At 37.6% G+C, this 22,940-nt stretch overlaps 5 protein-coding genes across 7 annotated transcripts in view; 3 read left to right on the top strand and 2 right to left on the bottom strand.

The window, feature by feature from the left end:
- Positions 1-15: 15 nt before the first annotated feature.
- LOC145902460 (heparan-sulfate 6-O-sulfotransferase 3-like) lies at positions 16-2,874 on the bottom strand. The gene is made up of 6 exons (XM_082990434.1): positions 2,074-2,874; positions 1,916-2,003; positions 1,533-1,672; positions 1,066-1,241; positions 628-798; positions 16-425 (listed from the first exon to the last, which is right to left on the bottom strand). The coding sequence occupies exons 1-6, from the start codon at positions 2,414-2,416 to the stop codon at positions 345-347; spliced, it is 999 nt and encodes a 332-aa protein (XP_082846560.1). The 5' UTR covers positions 2,417-2,874; the 3' UTR covers positions 16-344.
- Positions 2,875-3,215: 341 nt separating this feature from the next.
- LOC145902116 (protein UXT-like) lies at positions 3,216-4,132 on the top strand. Its single transcript, XM_082989981.1, has 3 exons — positions 3,216-3,355; positions 3,441-3,590; positions 3,908-4,132. Exons 1-3 carry the CDS (start codon positions 3,285-3,287, stop codon positions 4,116-4,118), a joined length of 432 nt encoding a protein of 143 aa, XP_082846107.1. The 5' UTR covers positions 3,216-3,284; the 3' UTR covers positions 4,119-4,132.
- A 336-nt stretch (positions 4,133-4,468) lies between these two features.
- Positions 4,469-5,224, top strand: LOC145902117 (ragulator complex protein LAMTOR5-like). The gene is made up of 2 exons (XM_082989982.1): positions 4,469-4,763; positions 5,085-5,224. The coding sequence occupies exons 1-2, from the start codon at positions 4,578-4,580 to the stop codon at positions 5,199-5,201; spliced, it is 303 nt and encodes a 100-aa protein (XP_082846108.1). The 5' UTR covers positions 4,469-4,577; the 3' UTR covers positions 5,202-5,224.
- LOC145902115 (uncharacterized) lies at positions 5,206-7,305 on the bottom strand. 3 transcript variants are annotated; one of them, XM_082989980.1, is made up of 6 exons: positions 6,858-7,305; positions 6,451-6,560; positions 6,177-6,388; positions 5,590-5,741; positions 5,404-5,538; positions 5,206-5,340 (listed from the first exon to the last, which is right to left on the bottom strand). In XM_082989980.1, the coding sequence occupies exons 1-6, from the start codon at positions 7,273-7,275 to the stop codon at positions 5,228-5,230; spliced, it is 1,140 nt and encodes a 379-aa protein (XP_082846106.1). In that variant the 5' UTR covers positions 7,276-7,305; the 3' UTR covers positions 5,206-5,227. The 3 variants fall into 3 exon arrangements, with proteins under 3 accessions (XP_082846106.1, XP_082846105.1, XP_082846104.1); XM_082989979.1 differs by having other exon boundaries at positions 5,404-5,741; positions 6,858-6,980; positions 7,032-7,305; XM_082989978.1 differs by having other exon boundaries at positions 5,404-5,741.
- A 6,659-nt stretch (positions 7,306-13,964) lies between these two features.
- The window catches only part of LOC145902402 (uncharacterized), a 31,446-nt gene continuing 22,470 nt past the window's right edge, over positions 13,965-22,940 (top strand). Inside the window, exons 1-2 of the mRNA XM_082990350.1 lie at positions 13,965-14,223; positions 17,324-17,425. Coding sequence (XP_082846476.1) covers positions 14,073-14,223; positions 17,324-17,425 — 253 coding nt within the window. The 5' untranslated portion in view covers positions 13,965-14,072. The remainder of the gene's footprint in view (positions 14,224-17,323; positions 17,426-22,940) is intronic.

The raw sequence follows: 22,940 nt of genomic DNA, 5'->3' as shown, positions 1-22,940 counted from the left end.
AAAATTGTTTGGCAACACAAAGTGTAAAGAGTTTGCACCACGGAAAAAATACAATGATTCACAGAATCTAAAAGTTAAAAAGTGACTTTTGCACCAACAAAAACAACGTTTGATGTAAAATGAGGTGTTTAAAAATGACAAGAATCAACAGTAATGACAGCACAAAAACTACAATTGGTGTAAATCAACGGGTCAAAAACTGTAAAAGCAAAAGTTACGCGATGTCAAAAACACAGACTGAGTAAAATTCAATTTCAATAAAAATAATGGGATTTTATCAGCACAAAGGGGGCAGAAAGCGTTGGAAGGTTGTAACTCCAAGAAAAGTGGAGCGTAGAAAGGCATCAAGAGTCCACAGTTTCCTCTTTTGCTTGTAGAAGTCTTGCTTCAAACAATTTCTCAGCAAACTTGTACAATTGGGAATCCTGTAGTTCAAAGTAGTTCAATTGATATAGGATTTTACTCAAAATGATTTGTTTTAAACATAAAAAATTTTGTTTTAATAATTACCTCCAGGTTTGAAAACCACTGGTAGATGGTATGTGATTGTTACAAACAATAATGACAGTTTTTCCATTGAATAATGTAAACGTTTTGAAGTTCACATTTTATAATTAGTTTACTCACAAGTTTGTTGAGTTCACGGATTTCCTTTTCTGTTTTCGTGCCCAGTTTCACCATAGAAGCATGAGTTACCCCAAAGTCAGTGAAGTTTATTTTAAATTCCAGATCGAAAGCATATTCAAATAAGAACTGAGAATCCTTCTGCCTTTCAGTCAACCCAAAAAATGGCATTGCCTGTTAAGAACAGTTAACATTAGATGATAAAAAATTCTGATATTAATTTTATTCCTTTTAAGTTTTGGAAACTGACAACAGCAATTTACAATTTACAATGAACTGTATTTCTATGTTAAGTCAATACAACGGTCTTGCAGAGTGTTGGTTGATATTTACAAAAATACATTTAACCTAAATGCTAAAGCTTGAGTTGTGTAAGATTAAAAAATGATTCTGATTCGAGTAAACTATAAGAATAGTTACTTGAAAGTTTTAAATACCAACTTTGAGGTTTTCTTTTGCGCTTTCAAGCATAATTCTGTCCCTTTCCTGTGAAACAAAATCACCCTCAAGACAAGACACCTTTCTTAAATCGGCAAGCATCCATGTCTGGCGGTTATTGGCAATGTTTCTTTCACAACTCATAAATTCTATCAAAGAAACATTTTCCCAATTCCAACCTTAAACCAAAAACAAACAATTTCTCATAATTAATTCCTGACATTCCCAATAAAACTCTTGTTGCCCGTTGTCTCCATTTACACAAAACCATGTTTACTAAACTACAGAAACACAATACAAAAGAAAAGTTGTGAAACTGATGAAGTTTTTATAATCACTGGTTTCAACAGGTTAATTATGTGCCACAGACATTGGGTCAAATCTGTCAGATTTGTCATTCCAGACAAACACATTTCACCATAAAAAATATATGGTGTGGCATATTTTCACCATTACGATGCATGTTTTACCTTGGTAACAGACAGGAAAGTCATGATGTGTTCCATTGCAAAGCAAATAAGCCATTTTCCATGTTGCACCTCTTGCCACATGCTTCCATTCGCTCAGGTATCGGGAAACTGGTTCCCGCAACATTGTGAAGTAATGATATCTATAACCCAAGAATATTTTATTGCACTGACCTTGAAAGGATAAATTGTCAAATGTGCAAGGTGTTTTTTTGTCAAATTCATGATAATAAACAGCTTTTGGAAACTAAATACATAAGACACAACAAAAAAACTAGCTCAAATCCAGACTAGCTGGGAATGAAACAATCATTTTTATTGTGGTCGCAGCTGGAATGAGTTGTTTTAAATGATAACTTCTCATTGAAACAACAACAAAATCTTACCTTCTTTCTCCATGTGACAGTGGAGGCAACTTGGTATGAACACATTCCTTCAACGAGGTCCAATCAGCATGCAGGCCGCATTTCCAACCTGGAAAATATATTTCCGACATCTTTTTCATGATAAACCTTTATAATTTTCAACACTTTGTGAACCTCACCGCTTGTAAATCTGCTGAACAACCATGAAGAATCAGTTGTGTTAGGACGGTAGCAGTGATAAGATTTCCGCCGATTGGGTTTATGAAAACACTCTATCTTGAGGTCACGAACCAAATGTCTTCCCAAAGTCGAGCCCCCAGTTTTTTGTATGTGGAGAAAAACCATTACATCGGTACTAGCGATGTTGAATTGGGATTTGAAGTGAAGTTTTTCCTTGGTGATAGGGGACAGGCTTTCATAATAAACAATCAGCAGCAAAGTGCAGATTGTGATGAAACAAATGGCAAAAAATGGTTTTCCTCCACATTTTATTCTGTCACGAGGAGGCGATTCAGAGTTCATAATAAACAAAATGATTTAAAAAACTTGTTTCCTGATAAACTCATTTCTGTCAGCAACTGACACAAAAGAATACAGAGTTATGTGGACACAAATGTATATAGGCTATTGGTTAAGTTAAAACAAGACGGTATATAAAATACATAGCCTATATAAAAATAGATACTCAGACCACCCCCCAAACACAATTCACAAAATACTTACTGAGTTTCACAACAAATCAACTGTTTTAAGATAATAAATGAACATTAAACACATACCGGCTAGCCACTGAAGTACAAGTCGCACATACACAGTTATTGAAAAAATGAATTTTGCTGAAGTAATAATGTGGTGCCATTTGAACATAAAAGGGGTAAAATTATAACAGAAAAAAATATAACTGATGAGAATTACTCGATAATCACGTAAAAGCGTTCCATTCAGAAAAGAAACTGATGATTTTAGTCGGTCATGCGATGCAAAACGGTTCAACCCCGCAGCCTCGGATCCACTTTCTTTTAATTGTATTTTGATATTTTACCAATACATTTTAGGTAACTTTGACGAAAAATAACACAATATTTGTTGTGTGGTATTTGTAATGAATATTTGCAGAATTTGTCAATTTATTTACTCTAGAAATTTAAATTTTTTTATCATACAGTTTGGCGGAAGTATTTCTTTCTTAAAAACGTATGTTATGTGTACTGTTTAAGTTTTTCTTCCGAACCTAAAAAGAATGTTTATGTGTTGTACCTAATTATATCCGGTAAACTGTTGTACAATTTAATACATTCATTTGCACGAATCTTATTCATATGAAGCGAAGTGATGAGCGTTGGATGTTAAGGCCAAGTTGTGACGTTTCCTTGACATATCTATTACTGACATGACTTACGTTCCGGAAAAAGTTGTGAAGTATGAACAGTTTCTGAACGAGCGTCTGCGCACAGATCTTGCGTAAGTAATTTGCATTTACATGATAAAAGTAGTAAAAAAACAATTCCACAAAAGAAAAGTTTTTAATTGTGATTTCCCTCTGCAGGAACCTTTCTCAGCAAAGAGACAAATGTTATGAAGAAATAGCACAATATTTGCAATTGAAGACGATAATTGAAAGACAAGTGAAAGGCAACGATCAACCTCTAAAAACTCAAGTTGATCTGGGGAACAATTTTTATGTGCAGGCTGTGGTGTAAGTTGAAATTTTTTTTTTTTATGTCATTGACTCACAACTTAAGTATGTTAATATGTAAAGCATTTGCTTTACGAATTAACAAAATATTTGCCTGTTTGGTCACCAATTAACATAAATATAATATTTACTAATTGAGATCATTAGGTTTGCGGGCTTGGCAGCCAAGGCAATGCAGCGTAGCTGGATCAGCCACAATCCTGCGAATCATGCCATTTCATTAAATATTACTGCATTCCTAATTAAGAATTACACATTTTATGCAAAGATTTTCCCATGGCGCTTGGTTAAGTTACCTTTTACTATTTGTGTTCCAGTTCAAACCCAAGCATGATCTGTGTGGCAGTTGGCTATGGATTTTTTGTTGAGTTTACACCTGATGAAGCTTTGAAGTTTATATCAAAAAAGTGCAAATTGTTGACAGATAAAACTGAAGCACTTTCCAAGAGCATGTTTTCTGTAAAAGCACACATTAGAATGGTGCTGCAGGGATTAAAAGAACTGCAGGGAATAAGTGATTCTCCCTGATACCAATTTGAAGTTACTTGCTGAAAAGAAAATTGCCAAACTTCTGAGAAGAGATTGCTGTGACTTCAAGAATGGATGTTTGCTGAACGGGCAAATTCTCATCATGGTTTCATACAGACAATATATCATCATCATTGGGTGCATTTCAATTAACTCTGCTTTCAATTGCTACTGTTTCATGCCCTACATCTCAAAGATACAAATGCAGAGCAATTATAATGTTCACTTACTGTTGGCAACCCTTGACACACATAATTATTCAGGGCACGGCAAGTGACTTTACAAGTTCACATACTAATTCAGTTTGACGATTAAATAATCTTCACCACACACAAAATTGTTGACATTGCTAGGTTGCCACTTGTGCTTAGATTGTATCATAAACCTTCCATCAAATAATATTTTCAACTAAATCTTACAGCTGGTAGGTTTAAAAAAATTAGTTGAAGTGAAAACTGAATGACTGCAATGGAAAGTACTTTTGAGCAGAAGCTTGACGACACGATGAAGATACCTGATGTCAAAGGAGTTATCTGCTCTGATTCATCAGGGCTGTGTATTAGTTACAGAGGACAAGTGTCACAGTCCTTGGCTGGCCCGATTGCAGCACTATGTGATGAACCAAATAAACAGTGGCCATCACAGGTATGCTTTTGTACCAATCATAAATTTGATTTAAAATAACCAAAAATCGGCCATTTAATATATTTTTATATAATAGGAAAATATGTTGAGCAAAGAATTTTTGTTGTGAAACAAAAAGTTGACCAAGTTAATAATTATTTGCCAGAAGAGCCTTGAGTTTATGAAAGAATTTTACTATCTTTGTATGGCTGAATTTTCTTGTTTAATTAATTTCACAAAGTTTAATGTGTAAATTTTGATCGTAGCAGACAACATGACTTCTTTTAATTTTCACATAAAATTACCAACTTTCAGGTTGTTTTGAATATATTTTATTGTCAGGATTCTCCAGTCATTGTCCTGGAAACTGGGGAGAACGCATCAGGAACCAAATCAACGTTGATGGTGAAGGTGAATGATGGTATATCAACGGGAATTCTCAAAGAGGAAAGGAACTAGACTTGTACCAACTGACGTATCAATGATCATGTAGTTGGTCGAAACTTCATGATTCGTTCCATCCATGATGAGGTTTTTATTTCCACAAATCCATGTGACGCGGACCCTGTGATTGGTGGACCTCCATTTCCTAAATTTCCTGAAACATGTGTTTTGAAAAACTTAATCCAAACCAATACATGTTATATTGTTAAGTGTGAACCTTCAAGAGATTTTTCAATTTCAAGAGATTTTTCAATTATTTCCTTTGTTTCCATATTGCATTGAACATCAATGGAGCTTCCTTTGAAGTTGATTTTTGCATCCAATTCTGGTGCCGTTGACAATGTAATGTTTCCTGCATAGCACTCATTTTGTTGTGAAAATATTACAAAAAATAAATATTTACCTTTGTGGCTTTCAAGATGAACACTTTCATGTTGAACAACATGTAGATCAATGCTACCAGTGGTTGTTACAGCATTTAATTTTCCTTCAACAGTTCCTATTTCAATATTTCCTTGTGCTGTAAGACTTGCATTTCCATGGAGGCTTTTAATTCTAAAAATAAATTAAACTGTTACATGCCTGTGTACACATCTGGAGGTAAATATTATCGATGTTTAACAAGTTTATGTCTAAACAATCTGCTGATCTTCTGCCAAACCTATACTAATTCTCAGTGGATCCTGTTAAATAATTTCTTCTTTGCTTTAGTTTATGTTGAATTTTACCCACAATTTAAATTTATATGCTAATTAACCACAAGCAATAATATAATTTCAAGTAATGCTGCATCCAAAAAATGTTTTGTACAAATTAATCCAAAGTGCAAAACATTATGGATAGTAATGAAGTCTTGCTGAATGGAGGATGAAATGTTGTAACAATACAGCACATAACAAAAATGTTATGCCAGAAGAGCAGTACATTTAAAATTACAATATGCATTGCAGCAACATGAGTTTCATATTATGGAAATTCATTAAAACTAACTTGATTTCTCCACTTCCACAGTCAGCTTTAACCTTGTCAGTGTAAACGTCCTGGACAGTAATGTCCCCACAATCGGTGGCAAGTTCTGCTTTGCAAGATTGGATTTGCTTCAAATTCAGGTCACCCTTTCCTATTTTTAGAATTAAATTTCCCTGCAAAAGTTTTTTTGATGAAATTCCACCTTCATCCAAATCCACTGTTATGTTAGTGCCCTAAAATGAATAATAACCATTGGATGGAAAAGATTTGAAGGAGAAAAATTATATATTAAAACCTTAATATGATCCAGGTTGACGTTTCCTCTTTTTGCTTTAAGTATCACAGAATCACTTTCCAAATTGGAAACTGATATATTGGATTGTTGATGAGAAATGATATCCAAGTCTAAATTCACCACCACAAAGATTAAATGCAAGAAACAGTCGGTGCATAACATAGGACATTAATGCCAAATTGGAAAATGGCATCTACAATGCAATATGTTCCTGGGACAGTCTGTTACTCCATTATGACTGCACATACTTTTCTTACAACCAATCATTATATTTCAAGGTACGTAATTAGCCAAAAATGATGTTTTCATACCACGGTAGCATTTACTTAAACAATAAGGTGATGCAGCTAACTGGATATTGAATATTTTGATTTGAGATTTTTACCCTTGCACAAAATTATTCTCACTTAAAGCTGGAGGTGTTTGAATTTTCAACATTGCATCCACGCCGTTTTCTGCTTTCGCTTGAAAAAATAGGATTTCTTTTTTCTCCGGTTTTTGGTCTATTCTGTATTTGTCATCATGTGGTTCTGAATGTAGAAGAATGCTGGTAAAAAAATTCAAAACGCAATTAATATCACCTGAATCTGAGTTTATTTCGAAAGTAATCTTGTTTGCATGAGGATGTTTCACGGGATCCAAGGGGTCGATTTTGACGTGACATTTGCTGACGTCAATCTTCAGCAGCCAGAAAGGTTCGACTGGAAACTCCCATCTTTTCGTGTTGTGCAACGTTCGAGTTTGTGCAACGACAAAAGCTCGCGAGAGACAATTTTTCGCGCAAAACAAACAGATTTTGTGAAATAAACTAAACGGCCGCGACATTTTGCAAATGAAAGATTGATGATCATCAGGCAGCACACAGCTACAAATATCCAATAAGGTTATTCCCCTCAATAAATGCCACATGAGGAGTCACGTGACATGTGTAACGTATGGAATGACGTCACAATTGACGACATGTTGATTATTTGATCGTTTGGCAAACTTAGAACCCGATTTGTTTTGCTTTTGTTCCGAATAGAATGGGGCGCAGCAATACGATTCGTGGTATTGGTCAACATTTACATGTACAATTTGTGTGAACAATAGGTATTGCACATTTGAAAGAAAAAAATATGTGAGACAGAGTGGGGGCGTGTGCTTGTCCTTATTGTCACAAAATTTGTCACCAAATGCACGTTTTCTGACGACAGACAGCAAGTCTTTTCCGTTATATCAAACGTTTCATGTCAGGCCACGCAGATAAAACTAGGCACATTTCGTTATTCTCGAATGGCGTTTTTCCTCTAGTATTAGCTGTTTGTCGAGTCAAACAGGCGCAAACTCGTATTTGCTTGGAGGGCTTGCGCTTGGGAATGTCCGCCGTAACCTTGTTTTTCGTTGTGTTTTGAGAAACGGCTTTGCTCGCAAGGGGGTAACTATGTACATCTCAAAAGTTACTTTAACTGTGGCCTGCTTTCTCTGTGAGTTCAACATGTGTCAGTTTAGAACAGGGTCAATTCATAGCATTCCAATGAACTGTTTTTTTGCGATTTTTATTCGAGAGACAGAACTGTATTGTCTGTATATTGTAATGAGTCAAACAGTGTTCAGTTATGGTAATTTTTCTGTTGAATCTTTGGCTGTTTAAGAGTTTTTTTAAATACATGCCCTGCATGGTGATAAAAATTCCAATATGTTTTGTGTTAAACTTTTAGTGTGAAGCAGGTGTGATACATATTTTTCATTGTGGATTGATCTCACAAAGTTATTCATTGGATCTAAACCAAGGAATGTCAATGCTCTGACTAGAATGCCTTTTTAGCATGTGATATTCAGGCCATCAACTAAACTTCTCACACAAAAAGTATAAACCAGGTTCATGGTAATATAGAAGTTTATGTAACACTGACAGTATCAAAAATGCTAAATGCAAGAATGCCATGAAATTCTTGTCAAAACACATATTACAAACCATGGCATGTTTTCAAAGTTTCGTAAACCAAAAATTGGTGTCAACAAGTTGCAGCAGAGACTATGTATAATATCCGCATTATCTTATTTTTCGATATTATTAAAGCTTACATAGTATCCACTACTGATAAAGTGAAGCTTAGTAAAAGAAGAAGCCCACTTTTGTTGGGAATAAATGTGTTTGTTGAGCAGGAGACTGTCACAATTTACTTTCAGTTTATATATTTAGACTAGTAAACCTGTCATGACTTCGATTAAAAAAATGCCTATTTAACAAACATAATTTAATACAAAAATATCCCAACTGTGTTATAGTACCGTATTTATTTTTTAGAAAATGTTGTTATACTTCACAACAACCATATGGTTGGTGATACAAATCCCAAGAAAGGGCAGACGAAATTGTAATCTAGGTATTTACGTCCATTTGATGGACAGTGTCGTTTTGCATGTTGTGTGTTATTCAGCAAATCATGACCTGGCAGTCGCGTCGCCGCCGATTTCATCACCAAATGAAAATGTATTTAAGTAAAACGTGTAGAAATCCGCAAGCCTGGGGCGAAATCAGTCTGTACTCGTTCGTGCGAATCGAAGGTCTTGGTGGTGCGCGCGGTTTCAGCTACAGCCTGTTGTTCACAGCCATATGCCGTCACGCAGGCATCGAGGCAAAAAATGTAGCAGTTTCAAAGTTTAGCGCCATTTATTCTGCAAATTAACCAGACAGATTTCCCTTTTTCATTTTAATTCTTTAACATCATGTGACAGTGGATGGTCAAGGACAGGGTATTACTCATTTTTCATCGGTTATTAAACGTAGATAAGAAAAATAGCAAAATATTTTAGCTTAAACTTTGTGTCTCATTAATCCAAAAAAATGAGCTCTACTCTGTGGGCCCAGTGTACGGTTAATAATTACCTTACGGTGTTTATTGGTGTGCGAGTAAGATAAGATGATAAGAAAACAAAGTTTGCCGGCATCAGCTACTCGAGCGCTGCATTAAGTTTTGCAGAATTTAATGCAAAGTTTTCGATAGTCTTTACCGTTGAGGTGCAAACCGAAAAATCGCAAAGTATGCCTGGAATGGGAGCTTACTCGCAAACATGTCGCCTAGACAAGCATCGCATTCTCACAGAATCGAAACACGCGTGGAACCCGCCCACTACCAAACTCTTGACAGTTGGAACTGTTTGAGACCAGCTAAATCAGCTAAATCAGCTTAAGCCAAAAGTACAACAAACTAAGTAAGTTATAAGAATGTGCCTGAGACACAGACAGTGTGGAAATTGTGAGGACTTAGCGGCACAAAGCTGTTATTTTCGATCAGTCGACCCGTTACTTAATATGGCCGTGACTGTTCAACCGCTACACGACATTACTCCGTGGCAAGCCCTAGTTGTTGCAGTGTAGGCTTATATTTGAAGGTAACGAGACCCTCGAGTATATTTAACTACTGCAGTTGTCATGCATTGTTTTAGATAAATGTCTTTTGTAAAATTGACTCTAAAACTAACGATTCTTTTTTTTTTTTTACTTTCCTTCCGCGGGAATAAATTTACATTTGGGAATAGTAAAAGCCGTGGCTTGCATTCCACCTAGTGAATGTCAACCTTTACCACTGCAGTGATTTTGCAGTGTCACGCAGTTTTTGGTGTGACGCACGATGGTTCATCATTGCTGATATCGTTGAAACGTGAGGGGCGTTCAGCTGTGATTTACTAGAAGGAAATTGTGTGTCGTTTCGAAAGAAGGAAATTAATCTCCTAACGTTTCATAAGCTTTACATGGTTAAGTAGCGGATTTATGTTGGATTTGAAGGTATTGTTGACCTTTCTTTAAGATTAGATGTCATTTTTTTGTAATTTCAATATGGAATAGTTGTAATCATGGGTGGAAGTTGAGCAACAGAGGAATTGTCGTAAAAGACAGCAGGGAATCAGTCTGTACATTCAGGTCCCCGTGAACTGACGGATCTGTCTTTTACGTATCAGTATATTCTGAAAAAAAAGTATTTTGAATAAGACCGAAACTGACGATGCCATTTAAGCCAAACTAATATTTATTTTTTTGATGAAAATCATCATGATGCTGATCATCTCTTACTCCTTGAGTTGCTGGGAGTGAACATTTTGTGGAGAATTAATGTTCGGCAGTTTAGTCAGTTTCGTTTGATTTCGTGACGTCAAAGTTTCAGCGTTTATTTTCTGACAGGATGCGATCGCCCTTCAGTGACCTGCATGTTGCAGGTTGGGGTTAATCTTCTGTTTCGTGTGCAAATTTTACATTTGTCTAGTTGGGAAAACCTGGTTCGCTTATTGTCTCGTAGAAAAATGTGTTTATTTACTTCGTTTTATACTTGGTTTATCAGCGAAAAAAAAAGAATTTAGCGAGTATTGTCATGAAGTAACATGAAAAAGCCCATGTGGGAAGTCATAATATCTTTTGTACTAACAAGTCCCGAAGGCAGTGGTTTCCTACTGTCACTGTCCCGTGTAAACAAGCTATCAAATTTCAGTTTTCAAAAATCGATTCGAAGTTTTCTCGCGTTGTGTTTGTTTCCACACGTGACCAGATGACAGAATCGGTCGCTAACGATTGCTTGCATCAAAACTATTCCTGTTATTCTCTCACTTGGGGAGTATATGTTTCAACATGATGACGCTAAGAGCGACGCACCACGCAACATGGTAATCCAACCCCCCCTTCTTTGTCTTTCCTGTAACGAGCTACTGCGTTCTGGGCTTAACGAGCCAGAAGGTACTTGAATAAGGCCCGACATGTGGTGTGTGCTATGAAGCTCACATAGTTAACGTTGTTTACCCTTCGTTCGTCGACCGGGCCCGTGTTTGCTAATAGTGCCTGTGTGCAGTAAGTCAAATAGAGCTGAATTAAAGACTTGTGTAATGGAGTCAGTCAGCCACGTGGTTGTCATTAACGTCATTAATGACAAGCTCGGAATTCAAACAGGGAGGTTACATCGCAGTGTGTTGTAGATGCAGGTGTTTCTGTCGCTCTTGGATTACCAAAAGTTTTAAGCACGCTGACCAAATGTAGTTGAGCCAATTTTAAATGGAAATAAAGAGTGTTATCAGGTAGATTAAAGCTGTTTGCTGCTGATATGCGGCCGTGGATTGTTTTTTTTTTTTTACATAAGCATGGTCCAAGTTAAGATGTTTGTACATTTCTATTCAAGTTCGCTCTGTGTTGTATTTATTTCTCGGTCTGGCAATGGGATTAGGTATCCAGGATTTTGTGTTGTTGGCGGTGATGCGAATTGTAACTTTACTGTTGCCATAACAGATCCAGACCAATCCACGACAAAACAACAGAAAAAAGATTCTGTGTTTCGCTTGCCGAATGAGCTCTTTTACAGACATTCAAACGCCTTTTTCACCAACACCCCCGTTAAATTGTTAACTTTAACATCAGGGTGTTTTGAAATCAAAATCAAAAATAATGACGTAGCTTTGCTGTGTAGATATTATCGTCTGTGCATAAATCGGGGGAAATGCAAGCGTCTGTTTCACCCGACAGTGGTGTCAGATGGGGGAAGGCCGCTTTGTTGCACTCACAAATCATATCCTGTATCACAGCCTTCAATCAGCCCAGCAAGTCGACCAGTTCGTGGCGTTACGCTGCAGCGGCGTGGCCAAAGTGAAAATGACTGAGTGCTTACTGACTGCCGCTGGTTCCTGTACTGTGGTATCGAACATCCGCGTCACTTTGCACGATCTACTTGCCAAATCACAAACTGCCTCTGGGGCCGCCACTTGTTTACTTTAGTGCCTGTTTTAGATGGGCGAATACAGTAAGTTTACTTTGCAATCTTGTTTCGGAGTTGAAGTTTCCGTTGCCTTTGTTTATTAGTGATGAGGTTACACCCTTTGAGGTCAATTTGTTCGGTATCTGATACAAGACCAGACGAAACTAACAGTCAGTCAAGTGGGCAAAAATTATTGTGAAATGTAAAACCAACAGTGATTTTCAGAAAGTCAAAAATATTCATTACTATAGTCTGGCTATATTCTTATGAGATAAGCCTAAAATTGTTAGGTAGCTATTTGTTCGTTGATTGATGAAAAAAAGGTTTGTCCAATTGTTGGTTGGTTCCATAATGATTTGCTACATTTTGTGTAAAATGTTGGATTTGTTCTGCAATTCTGTATTTTGTGGCAATGGAATATCTGGAATAGATTTAGAAAATGAAATAGCGGCGAAAAGCTTTTTCAGGCATACAAAACGTAAAGTACCCTGCGTTTGCCCTGTCGCATTATAATTAGTTTTATCTGTGATCATAATTGCCAGCAACCAGAATTAATATTTCAGCAAAATCAATCGATCTTTAAACTGTGGATATCTGCAGCTTGCAAATATGTACAGAAAGCAACAGAAAAAGAGCTTTTCCTCACAGCAATTTGCAAAAGAAATCGACGCAACCACGCAGAATCAGCGTTCATCGATTTGCTGAAGGTGCCGCCGCCGCCCTACCATTGCCAGCAGGCGCCGCAGTAGACCCGCCTGCCCTCCGCGACGCCCCCAATTTCATTTCAGACTCAGTAAACACGGCGTTGAGACTGCTTGAGCGCATACGGTTGCGCCGCTCGGCTCCATTGTCCGCTGTCCCAAAGAACTTAATGTGGTCACGCCTCGGTGCACTGGGGTGGCGGTCCACTTTCGTAGCCCTCGTGTTTTGTACTTGTCTGTGTTCCACTGCGACGGTGGCGATGCTAAGTATGTGTTATAACGTGGCACCGCGCGCTTGTTGTTTTGTTGCTTGTAATTTCGATACTGGGGAAGTCATTTAATTTGATTCTGGGCAGGTTGTGGCTCAGTTTGCTTGGTTAGTATTTGCAAAAGAGTTTGGCAAGGCAGAAAATCGCCAGACGAAGTTTCCATTTGCTGAAATGCATTGGGTTTTTGTTTTGTAATCTCAAAACCTTTTAAATTAGGTTGTTTACTTAGTAACCTGTACGCAGATAATTGTGGATATTGAACATCTAGCCATTAGCCAGGACAATATTTGAGTCAATTTATGCAGCAAACAACAGGGGCTGATTGTGAAAACAAAGTGACAGTGCCAGGTTATTTATTTGTGCTGTAAAGGAACGTTGCCTTTTACAGCAAACTTCGGTGTAAAAGTTATTCACATGCTCTGTAACTTTGCGTTAATTTGGCGGATATCCGCGCGACCTATCTGTCAATAAATTTGTTGCAAACCAATCACCTTTTACGCAAATAGCCGTGCTTTGTTGGTCGCGTTTCTGTTGTTTATCGTGTTCTGTAAGTATGTTGATTGGTGTTTGGTCAAATTATACATCAGCCATAGTGAAAGTTATTAAATGTATTAGTAAGGTTTTGTGCAAAGGTTCAATGCTTAATCCTATTGTGTGTTCATGTGATATTTACGTGTTGTATTTAATGTATATACGTTGAATATAGATCTGCATACCTCTACAGAAAATGCGTTAATAATTAATCCTGATAAAACCGGAGCCTGCTGTTGATGATTGAGAAAAAGTTGAGTATTCTTACGAAGCCTGTTTTTATTATTTTCAGGGTTAAGTTAAAATGCGCTGAAATCCGTGTCGACAATTTCAATACCTCGGGCGTTGTAAAACATCACGTCACTTACTGAGGCATGTCGTGGTCGGTTTGACCTTTGACGGTCATGGAGTCGTCGTTGGAATTACTTACAGAGGCTGCAAACTTCGTGGAGAACCAGGGACGTAACGGTTTCGAACAACAAGGGACGGAAGCGCCGTCCCAGCCGCCGACGCTTCACACTGTGGGCAGGGCGCCCAAGGAAAATGGCGATTCAGGTGAAAAAATGCATTCCTTCGATTGCGCCTGTATACAGATACTTGTTTACGTGGTTCCACGTTGATTTAGGGCTTTTCTTCGTCACTGCGATAGGCTACTTAGTAATCTCTATTACGTCACGAATTTAAACTAATCAGAAAGTTTAATTTTGTGGGCACATGAAATCAATGGGAAGATACTTTTACACCGGGTCACAAAGTTTTTTCCAAACTTGATCCACTTATAAGCCTATGTAACATAGAAATCTGTGCGAATATAAACGCTACGATTTCGTGTGGTATTTCAACTCAAATTTATAAACAAAAATAACAGGCTGTGGCCCTGTTCACGCCTAATCATTAAAATTCGCACAGATTTCTGTTTTACCATGCTTATATGTGAATCAAGTTTGGATAAAACTTTGTGACCCGGTGTAGTAGTATTTTCCAAATCACCTCTGTTAAATTACCCATAGGCCTTCAAACCTTATTATGACGTAATATCCTTCTTTCAAACACATTGTAGTATTGGTTTTGTGGTTCAGGTTGTTGATATATTTGCTGCAATTTACGGAGGTTTGAATTTGAATTACTTTACCTGCACTTTTATAAGTTGCTGGTTGCAGTTATATTTAAAGTTTCATTGTAACAGTAACATTTTGTGGTTGGATGGAATGTAATTTATCAAAAGGATTTGTTCAAAAGGAGGTCATTAGTAGAATGAAATAAAGATGGTTAGATACAATTTCAAAACAATGTGCAGTTGTCATAAACAAATGCAGTCTATCAACGGAGCTGCAGACAGGACCACCCTTTCGACCCAATAGGTCTCATCAGTGCAGCTTGGTGACTGGAGAACGTCTATATTTGCTCCCTAAAACCACTAACGCTCTTTTGTGTAAAAACGTTCCAAGAACTTTTGACAGGAAATGACGTCGTGTTCTGCGAGAATTTTACTTGGTCACATCAGTGTCAACACTCAATCCCATCAATGTGCCTGTCAAACCATGGGTTGTACCAACTTCCTGTTGAATTTGTTAACGTTATACCCGACAAAAAACGTGACGCGTTATTTCTGCCAACGCCATCCATTTTGCAACGTTACAAAACAACTTGCCCCTAAAAACACGCACACGCGCTTAGAACGGTTTACGCAACATCGCGTCACGTGCTCGCAACTTCGAGTCTTCGTAATCAGCAGTTGTGTCATCACAAGGCAGCGAACGGGGAGGGGAGGACCATGAGCTCATGCGACCACGTGACCACGTTGCAGCGCTGAGATTTTTGCAGCGTTGCTTCGTCGAAAACTGCAGTTAAGGATTGTAGGCTTGTTACTGGCAGTAGCGGAAATCGGGCAAGTACCTCCAATATCCTTCAGCTGGCAAGTTGCTCTGTTTCCATATTAATTGTCCTGTCAGACCTTGGCGGCCAAAGAATTTGGAAATTTGTTTTGCCAAAACACTTGACTGAACAATTCGTAAAAGGTCCAAAATTTTCCTGTTTTTTAAACAATAACATTTCAGGTTTCTTTGAATTGTAAAATGTGCTTATCGTGGTGCAGAGTTATGGTGTATGTCACTATTACTATTTTTATATTATTGTTTATGGTGTGCCCCTTACCAGTTTATTAGTTGTTCACTTCAAAGCAATTGACTTGGCATTCCCAGGAAGTGCAAATAATCTCAAATCAAGTCATTTGTATTTTGCACAAAAAACAACTGTGTGTATGAACAATATACACAAGAATAAAATATCATGGGACCTGATAAAACCATAAAGGTTATCGATCCAGGCGACCATCTAAAACAGGATTATATAGCATGTACATGATTAGTTTAAGATGTGAACTTTGATAGAACTACTCAGAATAAAAACCTCCAGAATAATTTTTATTTTTAACGATAAACGTTTTTTTAAGCTGCACTGAAGTGTTGGATGGCTTTGCTATGTTATTCCATATTTTTTCGCAAAATTAAAATGAAAGTTATTCCAGAAGATTTACACAAAGAACCAAACCAGGCAGACTTTCTCTACATATGCATAGACACTTTTAAAATTGTAAATAGGTGACGATTGAATCAGTGATTGCACGTTCCATTCACAGAAATACTTTACATTCTTCGTGTAATTGAGCGTTTATCTGTGGACGCCAGATTGTGGCTTAAGACTAATGACTGGGTAAAAGTGTATGAAGGAATTTTCTTTTTTTTTGCTTCAAGGATGTTCAATGCAAATTGGCCAATCCCAAACAATGTACTATCTTTGAACTATTTTTACCTGAAGATTTATGTTCAAGCTTGTAATTTATGGATTTTATGCAAGTTATCATTGGGCTTCTCGGCTTGAAAAAATACGACATTTTAATTTTGTAAAACGATTGTTCAGTTGGCAGAGATGTTCTGTTTCCATTTTGTTGTTGTGTCTGGCTGGATATCAGAGTATTGTGAAATTGAAGTTTGTTTCTTAATGAATGTCCAGGATTTTGCTCCAAAAATTTTAAAACATTTGTTTGTTTCTGGGCTTTTCTTTGTTTGCTAATCATTGAATCTCTTTAGTTAAAAATAATTTCTGTCTGTTTCATTGATTGATTGACATATTGGGAAGGAGCACATCCTTTATGTTAAAGAAAATATTCTTTTGTCCAACAGAACACACTTAACTTAATAGACTTGTTTCAAAGAACTCTTCTGCTTTTGAAATGAATATCCTTGCTCCTACATTTCAACGTTTTTTAATCAAATCAATATCAAATCATTTATGTTTCCCCCAAAAAAACTATGCAGATAAACAATGCACATGCTGTGATAGCATGGGAGGTCATAGAATCGATTTTCTCTTTTTGATATTTGGGTTTTGTTACTCTCTTGTAACACTTGTAATACAACTCTTGTAAATTTTTCAATTGTTGTTTTGATTGATGGTAAGTTTGTGTTTTAAGATAAAGTTTTTTTAAAGAATGTTGTTTCCCACCCAATTTTTCACTTGTCTGTTTCAATTAGAACTAGCTGTCAACTTGTTTTATTCCAAAAATGGATTTTTATTTATTATTTTTATGACTTGAATTGCAGTAGCTAATAAAATTAAATCAAAATTTATAATCTTTCTATTCTTTTGTTTTTAGCCCATAACAATACCAGTTATCACCCAAGACTCACAATAGCGGAGGAATCAAAACATGCGAAGGACAATAGAAATGTTACACATCTCGTCAAACCTGCATCAGGTTATATTTGATAAAGTTTGAATCTCCTAACTTTGGTGATATTTCTAATCATTAGGACATAATAGTATGAACTACAAAACTGTGGATCCAACAACTTGATTGTTGTCACAATCCATCTAACTTGCATGGTTATAGCAAAATTGTTTCAGAGAACAGTTTTGTGTGTCTTTAATATTCTGATAATTTATTCATGTACTTGACAACAGTTTAACAAATTTGAATAAACACAATTTAGGGCTACTCTGTATAAGCTCCACGCCAACATGAAAATTTACTCCCGTCAGACAATGTTTAGTGACTAATGGCTGTGGAATTTGGTGAAGTTGGAATTTTTGTACCATATGTTATCGGTTCAATCCAGTTAGACAGGATGTGCTCCTATTTATTTGAAACCTTCCTCTGTGTCGGTCTAACAAACACTTCAATGAAGATTTAACCTCTCTCAGTTTTAACAAGGTTTTTTCTCTCTCTGCTAATGGTCTCTCTGTTGGCCGCTGTTAATCCATACCAAGGGTTTATTGAGTACCACTGAACAGGGTCAAAGGTGAACTGAGTTGGTCCTTGTTGTGATTGCTTATTGCTCATAAATGGGGAGAATTGGTCCACATTGGCAGGGTTCAGAGCAGTTTTTAGTTTGTTGGGTTTATCTAAATGGAACAAGATCTTGCATTCATTTGTTTTGTATTTACTATTCTGACATAACTTGTAGTTGTGCAGTAAAGATCATTACACTTGTTTCTAACCTAAATAAGTTACTAATACTGTTTACTAGGTTGTGAAGGCAGCCACAAGATTTAAAGCTTTTTAAAATTTGCAGATTTTATTTAAAGTTCCTAGTCTTAATTAACACGCAGAAGGTGACATTTTATGTATGTACATAACCATCCAACTCAATGTATTACAAGCACACCCCTTTCAGAGCTTTATGCTATGTTCTTGTTTAATTCCTAAAGTCTATGTTACCTTTAATGGTGTCATGCAATATCCCATGGGGGAGAGACCGACCTCAATGTATCTTGGTAACTTTCTGGTCCTCCAGTGGCTCCAGATGTGTGAATGTTGCTTTCAGCGTGTTCAAGAACAACACAATTTTTAAAATTTAAATATTTCACGTATAATTCCTAATAAAACTTTTTTATTGTTCTTCCAGTCGTTTGTTGTGGTTAACTAAATGATATATAAAGTGTTTATGCCTGTGGTCATCAAATTGATAACACACAGTACCACTGTTTTAGTGAAAGTCTTAAATACTGTTTAATTATGTTTTAAACTAGACTATTGAAATTTTATTCAATATAACACACGTTTTTCTTTAGTCTCTAAAATACACCTGCTCTGCCCACATTCAAAAGTTACAATTCGTAATTACTCTCGATATAGTCAAAAATTTAGACATGCTTTTGTGCAAATTATTTGTATTTGTGAAATATGATAAACTCTGTGGCTTTTGCTTTGCAACACATTATGACTTGTTTTCACATTAAATTATAAATTATATATCAATTGTAAGTAAATGTGATAGTAAACAGGTTCAATTTAACTAAGGTCCTTTGGCAGACTGTAGATCGTGTAAGAGCTATGATCGCTGTTGTCTTTAAGTTATATCAGTAGGTTTTTATTTTTTACCGTGAGATTCGAGCCCAGATTACTCTGTGCAATAATCTTGATGGTGTCTGTTAACTTATTGAATGAATCGTGTGCCTGACCGATGTTCCCAACCGCTCGCAGAGCCTCGCACACGCTGAAACCAGCGCCTCATAATTTAAACTTGCGTTACCCAGCGGCATTTGTGAAGAGAGTAAGTGGTCGCTAGACGGCGTTTGTGAGCTTCAATTCTCCAGATTACATCTGTTGTTTTGTGCCAATTTTGCTTCACAAATTTCGAGTCAACAGTGGTGCCCTCTGTTTGACGTCGCAGACAAGCCTTTTTGACGGACAAGCTTAATTCTTTGGTCTATGGTCAATAGAAAGCAGTGGTTCCGAAATCGGAAGTCGTTTTTATATTGTTTGGGTGTCGCAATCTCATTTTCATATCTTTTTTTTAACGCTCTTTGTGCACGTTGTCATGGTATTTTGTAACGGATGAGTGCGTTACAGGTTCATAAAAGATGGCAACCATTGCATTAATTTATTAATTCGGAATTTAATCTTGTTACACAACTGTTGATTAACTTAGCCCAGTCACTATTCACAGATTTGGTTCGAAGTATCTGTGATGTCATAAATTACGGTCTTGGCGTTTGGGTATTACCCTGCGTTTTTGTGGCACCTCCGCATGCCCCTTTAATTTGTGTTAACGCCGCGACCGAGGTGTTAATTGATTTAAACACGTTCACCATGTTCCCGTTTAAAGTTGAATTCGCCTACCGATTATCGCTCTCGTCTCGCACATAGGTCGGATATTAAGATCGGGCAATCTCCCACCGCAGGCCACACCCACCTATTTGGGTTGCCGAGCGGGCGTTTAAGGACTCGGACGCCGGTTAAGAAGCGTAATTAAACCGATGCGGAGTCTCACGCGATTATCTTGCTCTTTGTTAAGTGCTTTTCGAATCCGTCCGCGGTTTCTGCGAACGACTTCGGACTTCACGTTCTCATTTGTAGAATCCTGAGCCTGCACATCGTGCTACATCGATAAATGTAACGACACGCCCGTATTTAATTGCATGTTTGCGGGAAAACTGTTTAAAATCCGATTTCGATCACACCGCCTCTGTAGTCAACATGGAAGCGACCGTTCTGGAAAACAGATTTCTAGCCAAAATTTTGCAAACAACTTTTAAGCTGATCCCAGTGTACAGAAAGGTTGGGCAATATTGGACGGAAATCCTTCATGGAGATGCAGAATTCCACCTTCAATATATTTTAAGGCGTTGTCCACACAGTTTTTCTGCATCAACAGTTTCCCAGCATGAATTTCATGCATGCGTTTAAATATCATTAATGTGATATAAAATATACCGCTCTTCTGGCATAAAATATATTGAAACATATTGATACCGCAATTTCAAAGCAACAGCAGTTTCACAGCATTAATGTGTATTGGCGACGCTTTTAAATAACGGTTTTTAAAGTGCAGCAATTATTAGGTCAAAATAATCTTCACTCTTCTGAGTCAAACTTTTTGTGCTCCTTGAAATACAAAGAAACAAAATATTTGGTCAAGTACGATCCTCTGCTTTCACTTATCCTGACTCGATCGCTTCATGTCAAAGTTTGCCAGAACTTGCAACGATTTCCACACCCACGCATTCACTTCGAACGAAACCGCGTCTCGAAAACTCCCGCGATCGCGTCTCCGAACAAACACATGTTACGCCATCGCCTTTCTGATCACGTGATCACAGTGCAAATTATTATCGAACGGCGTTATAGATATGCCCCAAATTCACCTAAGCTCTCGCCTACGCCTCGCGACCGCACAATGAGGGCATTATTCGGTCACAAACGCGACAGTTGCGTCATATGTGTAACCGGTGTACACACACCGATTCGTCGTGGGTTCTTGTTTAGTCTGCGATCCTTTGTGTGATCGAGGTAACAGTACTCGAATAGAACGCCCTGTTTGACTCGCGAGCTGCCTCACCTGTTCGGTAAAGTCGAGTAGATGTGTAGTGCGTAGAAGGTTAAGGATGATATAATGAGATTTTCAACAGCGAGATTGTGAGTTCGTTGAGTACTTGTCATTACTATGTATTGTGCCCTTGTAATTGGTGGCTGCGCACATTGTTGTCTGTCGTTACAATCAACATAATTGAACTGTTACAAACTCAGTGTAGCTTAGCATCCGATTGAGTACTTGTCATTACTATGTATTGTGCCCTTGTAATTGGTGGCTGCGCACATTGTTGTCTGTCGTTACAATCAACATAATTGAACTGTTACAAACTCAGTGTAGCTTAGCATCCGATTCAAGTGTTGTTTTAAATAAATTTCCAAGGTTTTAGAAGTTAGTTTTAGGACAAGAGGTTGTTGCTTCTGGTTCAAGAAGTTCCGCTAGTCATGGTTGAGTAACATGCAACATTCACACTTGTCTTGGTTCAATTTATTTCAGGCGGAAGAAGTTTATGATCGTGGAGTCGCGAGAAGTTTAACGTCGTGGTGTTTTTGGTTTCGTTTCTAATTTTGAGAAACTGTTAACGGCCCCAGTTGAAGGATCTGTCTAGTATTGTGTCTTATAATATTTTTGTGCTAAACCGCATTTCACTCACTACTGGCTATGAATCCTTTTTGAAACAATTTCCCAAAATATTTGTCAGGACAGCGAACCATTTTTTTTGTGAAACACTGTCGGGATTATATATCAAATCAAATCATGTTTATTTTTCAAAAAAAGCAGCTACGCGTAAGAACAATATACAAGGAAATGAAATGACATGGGCACCGATAAAATCATGAAGGTTATCTTCTATATTGTTGATTAGATTTGAATAATCGATACTGATGGTGCTTACAAACATAAGCGAAATCTTTTTATCAATTGCAATGAAACAAACGACTTCGGATTTATTTCAAAATCTGTTTGCAAGTCTTTGTTAGTCATAAAGCTATCATGAGATTTTGTTGATGAAAAATCTCGTCTGCTGCCGAATTAGTTTCCTTGAGATGTAAGATTCCGCACTTAACAATTTTAAATCTCCAAAAAAACTTTCTCGCGAACCCGCGAACGTAACTTTTCACCCGGGTTTCGAGATTACACAACATTAAGGTTTTGTCCCCGTGGCCCAACTGCTCTTTGGTTCCACCTCCGCTTGGCCCGGATCTCTTATCTCTCCTCGCATCGGTGCAAGCGCCCACGCCAAAACAGAGACCAGCGACCTGCGACCAACGAACACGCCGTATTTGTTTCCACACAAACCCGCGCTCGTCCTATAGCTGCATGAGGGAGCAGGGCCCTCTGACACCCAAACCTCTCCGGTTACGCGTTGGAGGCAGCGCACAACGGAGTACTGTTACATGGTAAAGAGTTCTGCCCCAGCGACCTCGGGGTCGATTTTCTGCCGCGGCCAAAGCTGCGTCTGCACCTCGGGGCAACGACTACGCGAAGCTGTATAGTTTCTTGGTCCTCTATGTTTATATTGCCAGCTGCACGCTCTGGCATTTGAAGAATGTGAGCCATTTTCGTTTGGAGGCAAACCTGCGATTTTAATCTTTTTACTCGAATCCCGCGGTTTGCGCATATTTTGTTACCTTTGTAATCATCGTTGCAAAGCCACACATTGAAGCACAATTTAGATTAGCCAGAAAGCACGCGGCCCAACGTTGCTGGAACCCACGCGCTCATTTTGCGGTTTACTGGAATTGCGATGTTTATATTTGCATGCAAGCGAAACGGGCAACTCGACAATTTAAGTACGTGTATGATGTTATTCAACGAATTTTCGTAGCGAAGATATTAACCGTGCCCGTATCTTCTCAAATTAGAAATAATTAGCAATAATTACCCCCCTTTCTGACAAATCGATTTTATGAATTAGCATGGAATAATATCATTTAACTATATGTCCCGACTGAA

Source organism: Ascidia mentula, chromosome 5 (assembly GCF_947561715.1).
Source record: "Ascidia mentula chromosome 5, kaAscMent1.1, whole genome shotgun sequence".
Taxonomy (NCBI): domain Eukaryota; kingdom Metazoa; phylum Chordata; class Ascidiacea; order Phlebobranchia; family Ascidiidae; genus Ascidia; species Ascidia mentula.
The sequence above is the reverse complement of the archived record's forward strand: the minus strand, read 5'-3'. Positions and strand labels throughout refer to the sequence as shown.

Coding starts and splice junctions, on each gene's coding strand:
- LOC145902116 (XM_082989981.1), top strand. CDS start 3,285: ATGACTTACGTTCCGGAAAAAGTTGTGAAGTATGAACAGTTTCTGAAC. Junction 3,356..3,440: donor CGTCTGCGCACAGATCTTGC/GTAAGTAATTTG, acceptor TTCCCTCTGCAG/GAACCTTTCTCAGCAAAGAG. Junction 3,591..3,907: donor TTTTATGTGCAGGCTGTGGT/GTAAGTTGAAAT, acceptor TTTGTGTTCCAG/TTCAAACCCAAGCATGATCT.
- LOC145902460 (XM_082990434.1), bottom strand. CDS start 2,416: ATGAACTCTGAATCGCCTCCTCGTGACAGAATAAAATGTGGAGGAAAA. Junction 2,004..2,073: donor GTTCAGCAGATTTACAAGCG/GTGAGGTTCACA, acceptor TATATTTTCCAG/GTTGGAAATGCGGCCTGCAT. Junction 799..1,065: donor GCGCAAAAGAAAACCTCAAA/GTTGGTATTTAA, acceptor TGTTCTTAACAG/GCAATGCCATTTTTTGGGTT.
- LOC145902115 (XM_082989978.1), bottom strand. CDS start 7,275: ATGTCGCGGCCGTTTAGTTTATTTCACAAAATCTGTTTGTTTTGCGCG. Junction 6,389..6,450: donor TCAACCTGGATCATATTAAG/GTTTTAATATAT, acceptor TATTCATTTTAG/GGCACTAACATAACAGTGGA. Junction 5,742..6,176: donor TGTGGAAGTGGAGAAATCAA/GTTAGTTTTAAT, acceptor ATTTATTTTTAG/AATTAAAAGCCTCCATGGAA.
- LOC145902117 (XM_082989982.1), top strand. CDS start 4,578: ATGACTGCAATGGAAAGTACTTTTGAGCAGAAGCTTGACGACACGATG. Junction 4,764..5,084: donor ATAAACAGTGGCCATCACAG/GTATGCTTTTGT, acceptor TTTTATTGTCAG/GATTCTCCAGTCATTGTCCT.